Here is a 15,240-nt window from a genome sequence, read left to right as displayed (position 1 = left end):
TTTCCCGTCTAACTGTCCGAATCGGCCCTGTGTCCGAATAACCTCCCCACGTGGTCTACGACGGCGAAATCCTTTCATCTTCTCCCTGGGTAATGAAACTTATCGCCTTTACTCCTACTTCAGCACAAACAGTAGCTACTCAATAGGATAGCTTGTCTATGTCTGTATGGTCTAAGTCGTCATGTAGGGGGAGAGTCAAATGCCCCCCCTATCCTGTCTTAAATACTAATCGCCTCTAACGAATTTATCACCCCCCCCTTAAGTGTCAAATTGCCTCTTCGGGGGCGATCACCCCCAGAGTATAGTGAAGTCCTGGAAGGAAAAGGTTGGAAAACGCATAAATAAAAAAAATGATTAAACTTCGAAAAGGGGGGGGAGGGCCGAGCTTAGGTTCAAATTAGAAAATGGGTAACACTGTCCATCTTCAACTACACTAACAGTCTAAAAATAATTTAAAACAAATTTGTGTAATGTACTTGATTTAAATGAGTAGCGATTGCTAGTAATTCCTTCCATTCTACATTATTGGTTTCAGAAAATGACGGTCATCGAGGGGGCGGTCGCCCCACCGCCCCCTAGTAAATCTGCCACTACTCAAAAAGTACTGAGAGTCCCCCTTCTCCAAAAAAATAAAGAGGAGAAATAACATGTTGAAACAACTTGCAAAAGTTAAAAGTGTAGTCTGCACTATGAGCCTCCCCCCCCCTGATCGCGCCATCACTGACTTCAGTATTAAAGATCATTATTTCTTACGGCAAATGTATTTGTCTTTAGAAAAGGATTACCCCCCCCCAAACAAATATTTTCAACACTCCATAGGAACCAAGGGCGCCCATATAGGGGGACAAGGGGGGGGGGGGCTCGAGCTCTCCCTTAGAAATTAGAACTTCCTTGCTTTTAGTACTTTTTTTCTTTGCAAAAATGTAAAAACATTTCTTTTCCAGCTGTTAATGAATAAGTTATTGAAAATGTCAAATTTTTATGGCTCTAATCTGTCCTGAAATCTGTTTCCATGGGGAAAATTCCATGTTAAACCATGGTTAAAATATTTGAGCCACCCCCTTACAATTTTGCAAATGGGCGTCCATGATAGGAACATTTAGATACCGCTGAAACTTAACTTTGTGTGTTTTTCAACACTTTTCAAGCCTTAGTTTTGACTACCTATCCGATAAATTCTAAGCATTTCAAAACCCTATGAATTTCAATTTAAGAAGAACAGTATTTAATTACTGATCTCCTCCTCCAACCTAAAAAAACTGCTTAGTAATGTGCATTGTGCCATTATGTATTTTAGTAGACATCAAAAATCATGATGAATGTTAATTCTCCTTTTTAAATATATTACACTTCAAACAGAATAATTAAATTAAAATACTGTGTGTAGTGCTTCAAAAATGCAGTCGTAGCAAGGTGCAAAGCAAAAATGGTAAGCAGCTCAGGCCAATCCAAAATTTTTAATCTCAGACAATATTTGTGAAAATTATGTCAATAAGTTTTTAAAACAATCTATTATAAGAATCATATTCAAAGATAATAAAAATACTTAGTACAAAAAATCCGACTATTTCGCAGCAGTAAATTTCCTTGGAAAAGCGATATATTTCCATTTCAAACGCTTTTTTTCGAACTGGGGAAGGGGGTTAAAAATCCAAGGGGCAAAAAAATACCCTTGTATTTGAGCTCTGTAAGCTTTGTACTATTTTCTACTTCGGAAACAATCAGAAAGTTAACTTTCCAAAAACAGATGTGAAAAGATTGCTACACAATCACTAACAATGTGCTAAAATTGCTAAGCCTAATTTCCACGTGCAAACGAAAAACGGACACAAAGGGCTGAAATGCTAGGAAAATGTCCTATTCCCTCTTTCATTGTTGATTCTCAGAAGATCAAGGATGGGGATGAATGAAACAATGATCTCTTCCTTCACAGAGAACCATACCCCTCCCCACACCCTGTCAAAAAACCGACCATCAGTAGAAGGAAGAACATGCCTTTGTTTCCTACTGATAAGCCAGTTAGAATTCCAAGAATCTCATCCCCTTCCCCTCTTTGACTTTGTGTTTGTTTACCCTTTTATTCATGGGGCCATTTTCAGGGTGAAATTCTGGAAATAATGATAAGAAATGGGCGTTTTTGCTGAAGATAGCTGGACAAGTAAAATTGCTAGAGTATCGATGCTTGAGGCATCTTTTTAAAAACACAGGGTGCAATTTCCTTTTTTCTTAAAAGGCGGGACGCATTTTGCGATCTAAAAAAAAAGCAGGGCACATTCTGCTGATGTGGAAAAAGGCAGGGCACTGCTCCCTTCAAAAACGGCCTAGCGGGAACACTACTAGCGCCGTGAAAAGTTACATAAGCAAGGCAGTTCTCCAAAATTTTTTAAAAATTGAATCCTAAAATAGTATTTTAAGCATTGTTTGATAACGATGGGACATAGAGCGGGCGGGGGTTCAGTGTGCCCTCACAAACTGTTTTTTGAAACTGAAGTCAATTTCAGGCTAGTTTTGGCAGGAAGGGTTTGTGGCTTCAAGGAACTGTCTAAATACAAATCTTAGAAGTATAGTGATTGCGTTGGAAAAAAGGGTCCTTCCACGAAAGTTTTTGAAACCGATGTTTGAAAAATGCAGTTTTAGTGCGTTTTTCAATATGTGAAGTGAGAGGGGGTGGGATTAGGGGCCTCTTTAAAGACGCTAATTGAGACTATCTTTGGTAGTAATGATGGGCCCTCCATCACAAAAATTTCGAAAAGAAATGCAAAAATGCCATTAAGCAATTTTTGATGACATTAGGAAGTGCTGTCTTCTGAAAACACATTTTGGAGTACGTTTTTATGCTATGTTTGATGCAGTTAAGGTGGAAGGGCTGAATCAGAGGCTTAATTGGGTCCTTAAGATCGGTGGTTCAACCAGCGAAATTTTCCGAAATTAAAGTCCTAAAAACGCAATTCTGAGCCTTCTTTAATCTTGTTAAGGAGGTCATGGCATCCTTTTGGATCTTTGTTTTGGAGCCACATTTAAATTTACTACCCGGGTCAAGAGCCCTGTCCTCCTACCAGATTTGAAACCGAGCAGTTCATCCGTAATTTAAATTAGAAAAAAGTGCTGCAAAGGGAGAAATGTAACAAAATTTTTGTTTGTCATTCGTATATGTTTGACTCTCAAGGAGTTGTAATTTTCCACTGTCACTCCACACATCCCCGATTGCTGAATACAGAATTTGTTGATTTAAACGATTGTGAGAGTATCTAATCAGTATAGCTTTTATTTATATATAAAATAAAACTATATCTATAAGCCTATAAAACAGGGCTGGCAAGTTTCTGCCGGGGCGATTAAAACCACTGGTAGAAACCGGTTAAAACCGTCATGGCAAAAACCACTTTCTGCCACATTTTCGGCAGAAACTGGCAAAAACTCTCAAAATGACAAAAAAAAAAAAAAAAACTATTGACAGACAGTAGAAAATGCATGGAAAAAATAATTAATTGTTAACCAAAGCACAGTTTAATTTACAATATTATCACAATTCAGAATCAAATGTTACATTGTTTGGACCATGCAGTTGCAAATTGGGAATGAAGTTGGAAAAGGTGGTTCCAAAAATCTAAATAGTTTCCCAATTTAATGTGCACGAATGAGAAACTTTAGAATATTATTGCAACAGAAGAGCTAGCAGGCAATGCATCAAGGAACAAGCAATATTCATAAAACTTTCAAATTATATATTTTTTTAAACTGGTCCATCATGTAGTAACTAGGGCAGTGGTAAAAATTCGACTGGAAAAGTTTCAAGAATTGGGGCCAATTTGTTTTGTTGTTGCAAAGCTGTGATACTAGGTACAAAATCTAGATTACTATTGGGATGTACAATTTGACTTCCTTCTTGAAGCACATGATAATTTCAATCACAAGCAACTTAGATGAAGAATATTTGCGAGCAAATTACAAGCAGTAATGCCAGTTTAATTCTGTAGGTCACTCCTCTATCCTAAGAACCCATATGATTTTCGTCCTTTGTTAGATTAATCCAAATATTACGAGCATTAGCAATTGAAAAGTTCCCTTTCTGAACTATATCAAGGGCACTAGCATAACATTTTATTTTTTACAATGATGAAATGAAGTTTAATTTTTTAGTTTAAACAAATATCATTTAGTAATTACTTTAGTTTTTTAAGACGATTTATTGCCATTTTCTGCCGGTTTTAACCGGTTATAACCAGTTTCTGCCACTGGCACGGCAAAAACTAGTTTCTGCCGGCAGAAAGCCAACTCTGCTATAAAAGCTTGGGGGGTAAACATTAGTGGCCACCCTCGGTGCTCCTTTTAGAAGGTGCTTCCTTTTTTCATGCCATTTCCCTCATTTCCCCTCCCCTGCCTGATTACCAGTTCTGTCAAATTTTACAACCAAATGAAGCATGGTTTTAAAGAGTAGATAATAATGGACAATGAACCAACACAATGTTCTTTAACATTCTATTTTTCTTAAACTATGCTATGCTGTCGGGAAATTGACACTTACTTCGATAATTGAACATTTAAAATTCAGCATTTTTATTCGACTTAATTATAGGTTATCTTGTGAGAAATTGTTGAGGAATTTTTCTTGATTAAAAGAATTATATGATGCGGCCTGCGGCCGGCCCTTGCTTTGGCTGCCCTTGTGTGGTGCACATGCTAGGATCGGCCCTGAAAATATGATAAGACTTGATGGCAGCTAGGCAGAATCAATTTCGAAGGCTTTTAAAAGTCTTATGTCATTTTCTGTGTGACTCTTTAATGTATTTTCTGAGTAAAATGAACAAGCAGAATATCATCGCCTCAGAGCAACAGTAGGATATCTTAGTGTTATTTCTGGGATTAGATGTCTTAGTGTTGCTCTGAGGCTATGCAAATTAGAGCTAGTCTTTTATTTGCCAGTGCGAAACTGTGCAGCAACATGCTTGAGTATCATTTCAAGCATTCCTTTAAGCTCTCAATTTAACAATAAATCAGATTGCAAAATTTTGATATTATTTATTTACTTTCCCAAAACTATTTTATGTATGTGTTCATGCTGGAATTATAATTTTACTCTTTTTTGCTTCAGAAAGGAATGCAACCTTATATTCTATGGCAATTGTTGTTCGTCTGGATGGGTATTCCCGCCCCATTTATTTTATAAAAATAATTTACTCACCCTGTATATTTCAAAACAATTTTAAATGAATATTGCTGCTATCAAATAGAATAGTAAATACTTCCCACTCTTTAAAAAAAACCTTAACAGTTAAACACCTTTATATTTATCTTTTTAAAACTAGAGGCACCAATTTTGTTATGAAGTAAAAGAGAGTACTAAACTTTTAATGTAGACCACACATACATGGTCTGTCACATTTGGACCTAAAATGCTAATGATATGCAATTTTTATTCAACAAATACAAAAGTGACACCCAGGAATAGGGTCTGGCCGCAACTAGGCTTGTCCAAGTCAGTTAATTAATCCCCAATGAAGATTAAAGGGCTCTCTTAAAAGTCTTCACTCAGCGTTGCCAGACTTTATTAAAACTTGAAATGACAAGATAGTATTGCAATGCGGGGGTCTGTCCAGAATTTTTCACAGGGTTCATTTTTTTTGTGAAAAATCAATTATTTTTGCAAAAAATCAAATTTTGCAAAAAAAAAAAAAAAAAAAAAAAAAAAAAAAGTAAAAACAAAATTTTTGAATTTTGAGATGGCGCAAACTGCATCATTGACACTTAAAGTTGAGTGCTTTCCCTCTTTTCTGTTGAGAATATCATTCTTGAGTGTTTTTCGAGTACTGGGGTAAGGGAGGGCGGCATCGCTCTCTGGGAGATGGGCACTCCTCAAGTATCAATATTTACTTACCATTCTACATTATGTTAAATTATACTAGAAATGTTATATGTATAGTATTTAAAATAATTGTAACAAAGAAATTCAGGCAGGGGTTCAGCATTTAACTTTTTGAAAATGACTTCTTTGGAGGACTTTGGCAGTTATTCAAATACAAATGTGACAACCAGCACTAGGCTCTGGGCCCAGCTTGGCTGGTCCTAGGTAAGTTTGTCCATAATGAAGATAAATGCCCCCCTTACTTATTAAAGCCACGTCTGGTAAACTATTCCAAGTCCCCACAACCCTACTAAAGTAATAACTTTTTCTAATTAGCCTGAGATTTGAAGAGCTTAAAACAATGATCCCTTGTCTGCCTTTCCATGCAAAAACTTAAAAAGCCATTAACATCTTTCATATTGATAAATTTAAGTCCCATCTGACTCTCCATTGCTCCAGGCTACACATATTAAGGCTTTTAAGTCTGGCACCATAATCTAAATATAAAAGTCCTCTTACTAGCCTAGAAGCCCTTCTTTGAGCTCTTCGCAATTTTCTTCAGACAAGGAGACTAAAACTGAACAGCATACTAATCACTAAAGATGAGATCTTACCAAACCCATATATATTTCAAAGCAGTATTGATAAGAATTGACGCTGATCTATCTGAGTCATCATTCTAAGCTATTTTTGGAAGCTTAATTCTCATTTACAATGCTGAATAAAAACCTTGACTTATAATTGTGTTTTTCTAATTTCAAGTTGTTTAGATGTAAACACAGTATTTTCATTTACATTTGAAGTAATAACTTTAATGGTTTGAAATAATTTAAACTAAATGAATTACTTTAAAAGAGAGAGACGACCAACTAGAACAAAGAATGCTGTTGGCACCAGTGAACGTAATAAGACATTTCACTGCTAAAGCATGTTCGATTAGCGCGTTTAATACACGTCTGAAAGCAATTTCGCAATTGCCTAGGCAATTCAATTAACTATATATTCAGTATTTATTTATCAAGAGTTTCATTTCAAATATCCAAAGTTTCAAATGAGAGGTAATTATATTTTATCATTCTATTTTTCCCAGTTTGGGAAAAATCAGGCTAATTACTTAAAATTCAAAGTTAAATGGGCAGCTAAAGATATTATTTGATTTAGCTGAAATTTTGTATGATAAATAGGCTTGGTAAGAGGCAACTTTTCCACACATAGGCTTTGCATATTTCTCAATTTTGTTTTTTTCACTCCACCCTAATCTTCAGTTTTAACAAGAAGTTTATCATGTCCAACTCGATTATAGCTATTCCATACTGATGATCGTTCATAAGCGTGAAACTGAAGTTCTGGATGTTGTAATCAGCTGTTTAGTATTTGCTTGTAACTATTTTAGTTTCCAATGCACATAAATTAGCAAATTTATTCATCATATTATTAGCACACAACAAATCTAATTTAGGATTTATTTAACCCTTTCATGTCTACTATTAGTCAGCCTAAAGTTTTACAGTATTGTTTCAACAAAAATACATTTTAAGAAAGCATTGTTTTAGGAAATTACAATTAGTTACATATGTTGGGTTGTAATTTTAATTATTTCAGTATAATGAGTATAAAATGAATTGGAATATGTATAGCATGTAGACAAGGAAATAAATTTTAACCAATATTTTTATAACAGCTGTAGAATTGAAATCTGAAAGTCTTAAACAGCTTCAGAAATTATAAAATATTTTAAAAGAAAATATACTATGTAAATTAGTTTTTAAATGAAAAATAAATGCCAAGGGAAGCATTGAGAGAGAAAGAGAGAAAATTACTTAAGAAAATCTGTTATTATAATTACTATTATTTTTAAAGCCAAGCATGCATTTTGAGTAGTTAAAAAGCATTTAAAAGTTGAATTGAGTCTAAAGCTACACAGCAATTTATTTCACAAAAAAAAAAAGTAACCACATAAAGTGAGTACCCTAAAAAGAGGTCTTGCGAAGCAACAGGCATTGAAGAGATGGCGTTCAGAGCGGAAGAATGAGGCATGTTAAGACCCACACTTCTAAAACAAAGCATTAAGCAAAGCAAAAATTATCAACTTAGTAAACTTCAGCTTTCTTTCAGTGCAAAAAAAAAAAAAATAAATAAATAAATAAATAAATAATAATAACTAAAAACCCTTTATTAACAATATAGTAGCTAAATAAGTGAATTTAAACAAGGGATTTTGCCCGGAACTAAACGAGCCAACTTTCCCGTACACCAACATCGACATTCTAGTATCTGATCAATATTTCCCTCAACTACTTAAGACGGCAAAATATGTCAAATATAACTTTTTTAACAGTTGGCGGTTTATTTCATGTATTTAAAGCTGGTTTCAAAACGCAAAATATCTTTTTTCATCTGATAAAATAGGTATGCAAAAAACAAAATTGATATATAAGTAAATAAAAAAATTAATTTTATATTTATTTGTCTGCTGCATGAGTTTACAAGTTTCCCTGTTCCTGCAGCTTGGCTTACATTGGAACATCATAAAAAAGGGTAAGTACAAGAATAAAGGAACATCAAAGAAATTGCCGTCTGGGCCACACTGAGAAATCAGCAGGCACGGAACACACTTTTAGTGATGGGACCCATGACATTTAAATTCAAAGAAACCAAAATATTTTTAAAGACTTTCCACTATTATGTCAGATTAAACAGAGAAGCGATTGAAAATTTCAAACATAACAACAATTTTAACAAAAAGAAGGAATTAAGGTAAAACAAACTCTGGCATGCTGCACTTATGTTTATCCCAAGAGATACTTTTAGGCAACCAGAAACAGTGGAAACGTCCAGCAGCCAAGCCCCAACCAGAATGAAGAGAGCTCAAGTTTCAGCCAACCAGAAACAAGGACGAGCGTTCATCAGCTCATCCTGGTACAAAATGAAGAGAGAGCTAGCTCTTCCCACATAAAAGGTGACAACACCTCGAAATCTGCATCAGTTGCTAGGAAGTAGTTTCCCTGGAAGCTTCGACCACATAAACACTAAAGATGACTGCAGCACTGAAGATGGCCAAACGTTGCGGTCGAAACTTTGGGGAAAGAACACTCAGACCACATCACAACAGTCAAGAATCTCACAACATTAATAACTCTAATTGTTTACTGAACATAGAGGAAAAATATTTATAGTACTGTATGTAAGCTGTGAAAAACTATTATACAGTAATTAAAGTATGAAAATGGAATGAACTTCAGAAAATATACTGACTACAAACAAGGTTAAACACAAGAGTTGATACATAAGTAAGGTTCCCATCAATTTTACAAATATACATACCTGTGTATTCTCACTGAAATTCACATCGATGGAAAGAAAAAAAACGTTTCTCTATTTTTATACATAACTGTCATCTTTTTCTGTGCATTATTGTCAACGGTGTCTTAACTTCTGTATCCAGCGTCACAGAATTCCGCTGCCAGAGTGGGACATGACAGGCAACAAATAACTCCGTACTTGATTGAAGTCAGGAGCTCAAGTCAAGTGATTATCACTTGTTTCCTAAGTTTAAGGAACACTTTGATGGTCAACCTTTACGGAGCGACGACAAAGTCAAAAAAAGATATGAAATGCTTCCTCAACATGTTAGCGGCGGACTTCTATGACACTCAATACAGAAATTAGGGCACCGTTAACAATAATGCACAGAAAAAGATGGCGATTATGTATAAAAATGGAGAAACTTTTTTCTTTCCAATGATGTAAATTTCAATGAGAATAGACAGTGCTGTACATTTGTAAAATTGACGGGAACTTTACTTTTGGATCAACCCTTATAAGTACAAAATACAGTCCTACATATCTTATTGAGACTGATGTCTCCCATCGCTTCAACTGGAAAGAACTTTTTCTGTGACTGAAAATTTTCACCGTCAAACGGTATTTATTTTTTGTTGATTTTTACTTCCCATGTTGTAAAATGTATGTTATTTTGATGGTAAATATAATACCCTTCTTCTATTACACATACACTTAAGTTTCATTTCCTTAATCATAGCATGCAGTTATTTATTTGACTATATATACTTGCTCCTTGGCAATTGTTAGGCAGTTTATTATGGGTTATTATTCATGGCAGCTCGTTCAGATTTTTACCTTTTGGATTTTTGATGTTCAATTGTACTAACGTTTTGATGAAATATTTAATTTATGGTTCCTGAAATTCCAAACCATATGACAAAAAATAGTACTCTTTTTAGAATGGGGTATAATGTACAAAAAATAAATAAATAAATAAATAAATAAATAAAAATAAAATAAAGTAGAATATAATGAGAAATACTTCAAAAAATAGAAAACAAACCAAATACTTTAAAATTTTTAGGTTTTAAATTAAAATGAGTTTAAAACATTTTTGCATGGAATTTATATCAAATAATAAATATGTATCCAATTTAAAGAAAAACACATGGATTAAAAGCATTTTACAACTAAATGCATATTTAAAGGAAAAAATATTATTTAGCCAAGTTATCAGGTAAATTATGTGATCAGGTAAAATAATTGTTGAACATGGTAATACTGAAATAATTATAAATAAATGAAAGCATTAAAAACACTGAAACTCTTAATTATATTAGAGAAAAAAGAAAACCTTTGCAATTCTTGAGAACTTTCAGCTAAAGCTCTGGCAACACGTTCTAATCTAACAGAGCGTGGAGTAGGTGGACTAGGATCTCTTCTCAATATCAATCTGTTTTCATCCTTTAAGTCTGTACCAAGGCCCTGAAAATTTAATAAATAACAGGAATTACTGACAAGAATACATTATGTGTTTATCAATATTATGTGTATATCATTATGTGTTTTTGAAAAGATTTATTACACAACAGAAAATACCTCAAAGGACTTAATCATAGCAGATTATGGAACCTTTATCCAATGCAAATTGTAGAATTTCTTTATGTAATGAATTTTAGGTTGGACTATTATTATGAATTGAATTTAAAAGAAATTTGAAACTGCTAATTGATTAAGCTATTCAAAATTTCAGTATTTTCTACATGTCTGTCTTGGATACCATGATTCATAATTACTGCATTTACTATGTTAATATGAACATCAACGGTTTCAAGCATCGAATTTTTTTTTTTTTTTTTTTTTTTTAAATATAAAAAGAAATCTTCAAGAACATAGTCCTTTCAGCTGCATAACTTGGTAACTGTGAAATGATTTAAGAACATTTTTTCATGAAGTAATATTGTAATCTCAATTTATCCTAATAATAATAAATGTTATGAAAATCATTTAGTCCCAAACTATCCAGTCTCACAGAAAAATATACTTGTCAGAGTTTATGGACACATATTCACAGATCAGTAAAAAAAAAAAATTAAAAACATTTCCTGTTTTTTGATAACCAATTTCAGATTCACAGTGAAAAATGAATGCTAATAAATGTGATATAGGTGAGGAGAAATGAACGATGAAATAAATACTTTTATTTCCTTTTATTTATTTATTAATTTTATTATTATTATTTCGATAACTGTTTTGGACTTTACTCCGAGAACTGACTATAAATAAGGTACTAGGCAAAGAGAGAGAGAGAGAGAAAATAAAGGTTAAAATTGTGGAGGGAAGAGGGAGGGTGGGAGATAAGACATTTCATGTTCTGAAATCTGTTTTTGAAAATTTTCTTCTAAAACAACTTGCTTACCTTACATATTTTATTATTGGAGGTGTGAGCATTACAAATGCATTAAAAACCTTACAATTTTTGATTAATTCAAATAAATTACTTAAACGAAATTAATACTATTGCGTAAGGTTTTATTTTTTAGCTGTTATTCTTCCACATTATTTAGAGTCCATTTTAAAAATGGTCATGTTTCAGTAAGGCTCACTTATGGTTGTTTTCAAGTGGATCACTGCATTTTAAAAAGTTGTTACATTAAGGAAAGGCTGATAAGTCATGAAGTTAAATTTAAGAAACTTAACATACATTTTAGAACTAAGAATCATTCTTTTTTCGTCATGCATCCTTTCAATCTCCTAAAAGATGAATTTTGTAAAACTTAAGAAATTTTCTCTTAAGTGGTTATGTTTACTTATTTAGTATAAGTATTTTTCAAAATATATACTTAAATGCTCTTTTGTTTCAAAGGTATACTACAAAAGTATACTTGATTTAAACGAATAAAAGGAAAATGTAATCATAATAGACCTCAGTTAAAAAATGAGTCTGACATTTTGCCTTTTAGAACAAAGCCATTTGTTCTAAATGCAAAGTGTAAGCATGTTTGAAGTACAATTATAAAATGTCATTAAAATACTAAGCATCACACATTATTACCATCAACAAACTAATATCGCAAATTAATAATACTGCTTTTTGTTTTTACAAACATTACAATAAACATTACTGGATATTTTTGAATGTAATCTCTCTGAGGACTATGGTGTGATTTTGGCGTGGACCTGCCACTTTGTGGAGGAGAACTCCTGTCAAAGGACCTCCCACGTGCCAACAGACTTATTGTCTCTATACTGCCAACTCGAGATTCCAGCTCTTCAGCTCGTTGTTCTGTTGTATGTTTTTCTTCTTGAATCAACCTGCAAGCACAAAAATAAATAAATAAATGAAAGTAATAGAATGGGGAAAAGAGAGAGAAAAGCAGTCTGTAACTGTTCCATCTATTTTGGATGCTTCTGTTGGCAATCATATTTTTAAAAGGCAAAACTTATAAACCTAGAAAATAGCCCGTTAAAGAAAGGCTCAATATACAATTGGCTCCCTGTAGAAAGACAATCTATTTAATGACCGACTTTATTCAATGACAACTTTTCATGATGCGATCCATGACACTCCACTGTAGTTTCCGAAAAACTCTGATAAAGGACGCATTCTACTTAAGGGTGATATTTTGTGGTCCATTGAAAGTCTTTAAATAGAGAACCAACTATAGATCAAACTTAACTTGAAAAAAAAAAAAACATTTATACTACCACAATAAATTGAGAAACAACATTTAAAACATGGTGCAATCATTCCTTCTGATCAGAAATTAAAAGGTGACATTAAAAATGTCACAAAATTACCTAATTTCATTATTTATTGCATCGAGTTGCTCTTGCAACATAAGAGCAAGCGTTTGAGCATCAGTATGGGCAGATGGTGACAACATATCCATTGATTCAAATATGCTTTCGTTATCATCTGTTTGACTGCATTCAGTATCACTAGTATCAAAAGCATGCTGTACACTGGCCAGAACCTGGGCTTGTTCCATTTTTTCCCACTCTTGTTCATTGAGTGTTTGAACCTTTAAAAAAAAAATGAATAAATAAATATTGCAAGGGGGAAAAAACAACAAACAAACTTCTAGTAGGTATAATCAGACCAGATGAGCTAATAGAAATGCAGAAATGGGCAATGCTTTGATGTCTTCTATGCAAATTATAAAATCTAAAAAATGTTAAAGTTGGAAATTACATACATGTGTTTCAGGGTTACAAATAACTCCTTTTCAGAGCAACGTGCACTTCTACATGAAAAGTCATCTGATAAAACTCTTTTAAACCATAAAATTACATGTTTTGCATAGAAAAAAGTCATTTTTGCAGCAGGTGTAAATGTTAATCTTTCCCCCCTCCCCCTTTAACATTGCTTTATTTCATAAACCTTTAAGTTTTTTTTTTTTTTTGGTCTGACCAACAAAAAAAAAAAAAAAAAAAAGAGAGAGAGAGAGAGAAGAGAGGCAAAAAATAAACTTTCATGTTTTGCTAATTTGTATATATTTTTGTACAATTATTGCAATAACTGTCAAACCGTTCAAATGGAAATAGTTTTATTTTAGCTTAACTTTTGAAGGATTTTTTTGAAACTTCAGATTTTTCTACTTAATTTATGCATTGGAGTTCCTCACCAGACTTACAGCCTTTGCTCGGGAGACAATTATGATTGCACCACTTGTTCAGAGAACAAACTTGCTTCCTATTGATTTTTGTCTTACTACAAATTTTTTTTCCTAATACTTTTAATTTTTTTCTTTTTTTACTTTTGAGACTTCATGATTGACGAATTTTGATTAAATTTTTGGAACAGGTAAACAAATTGAATAGCTCAATTACATCATCCAGAAATTGTAGTTTCATTTGTTTTGGCGGGTACCTAAAAATATTTCGACATCAGCAAGAGATCTGCAAACACGCTCAAGATCCACTTCAAAGAATTGAAGATAAAAGCTTGGGTATAGGGCTAAAAATGGTGATCAAAAAGTTTTTAGCTATTAACTATTAAGATATACTCAGCTCCTAAATGAAGTTGTTCGCCTGCAACTAGGTTATGGTTACTTCAGACTGATAAATCCCAAATAAGGGTGAAACTGTAGTCGCTGGAGGCTATAATAAGAGCTGTTTGACTTGCAATACTGCCTTAGCTCTAACTATGTTGCAGTTTTTAAGCTTTAGAGAATTAAATTATCTGAGTTTTCAGAAAATTTGGAACCAGAAATGAGGCATTACTGATTCTACTGATGCTATGCATCCTTAAGCTACATTTTCCACAACCAAAATAACTAAAAATGCAGTTTTCTAAGTTTATATTTTAAAATATTACTTAAACCTAAATATATTAACATTAAAAATTGCAGATTCTTTCAATTACTTTGGTAGCATCTTCCTCTAGAGCAGCCTGTCTACCTCTCTGTAGCCTGCGATTGATGGATGCATTAGGAGAGATGTAATCAATGCCAGTCACCATGTGAAAAGCATCCGTCTCTATGGCTGGAGTTCGGCTAGGAGAGATGGAACTCGTGACTACAGCTCCAGGAGATAGAGCACTGCGAGTTGGAAGGAGAGGAGAAGTTTGTGGAAGTGTTCGACTAGTCGCTAACCTAAAGATATAAGAATGCTTGAAATGGCCAGCTGAAACTGTTATAATATTTCATTGCTAAATAAAGATAAGCTACTAAGGTAGTAATTAGAGCTATTTTCTAGGTTTACAAATGAATTTACTCTGATTACAGTTTTAGACTATGATGAAAGGTTTAATATGAACAGTTGCAAGCAAGAGTAAAGAATCAGAGGATGTGATTCTGTAGTTTAAATTTCTTAAAGTGGAAGATGTGGATGGTGTACATTTTTGCACAGATTATAGAACCAGAGGTTCTACTTTAGGCTATTCAAAACTCAGGTTAGTTCAAACTTTTTTTTACTTTAGGTCAACAAGTTATTCATTTAATTGGATAATAATCATAAGGGAAATCATTTAGGGAGGGGGGGGGGGGGCAGGAGGGGACAATCTCCTCCTGGCTTCCAAAATCACATTTACAGATTTTTGTCCCCTCTCAGATAGATCCTTCTTGATGCAGTTTTTTCTTTCTTTTTTGCCTTAAGACTGTACATATGTA

General features: G+C 33.4%; 1 protein-coding gene across 1 annotated transcript in view; it reads right to left on the bottom strand.

Annotated features, from left to right (window-relative positions):
* Positions 1 to 15,240, bottom strand: part of LOC129235289 (liprin-alpha-2-like) — a 105,884-nt gene that overhangs the window by 21,818 nt on the left and 68,826 nt on the right. The window contains exons 12-16 of the mRNA XM_054869015.1: positions 14,496 to 14,724; positions 12,929 to 13,152; positions 12,253 to 12,442; positions 10,482 to 10,612; positions 7,812 to 7,895 (exon numbers count right to left, since the gene is read on the bottom strand). Of these exons, the coding sequence (XP_054724990.1) occupies positions 7,812 to 7,895; positions 10,482 to 10,612; positions 12,253 to 12,442; positions 12,929 to 13,152; positions 14,496 to 14,724 (858 nt within the window). The remainder of the gene's footprint in view (positions 1 to 7,811; positions 7,896 to 10,481; positions 10,613 to 12,252; positions 12,443 to 12,928; positions 13,153 to 14,495; positions 14,725 to 15,240) is intronic.

This window comes from Uloborus diversus, chromosome 2 (genome assembly GCF_026930045.1).
Source record: "Uloborus diversus isolate 005 chromosome 2, Udiv.v.3.1, whole genome shotgun sequence".
In the NCBI taxonomy this organism is placed as follows: Eukaryota; Metazoa; Arthropoda; class Arachnida; order Araneae; family Uloboridae; genus Uloborus; species Uloborus diversus.
Note: the sequence above shows the minus strand (reverse complement) of the source record. Positions and strands in the feature narration are given on the sequence as shown.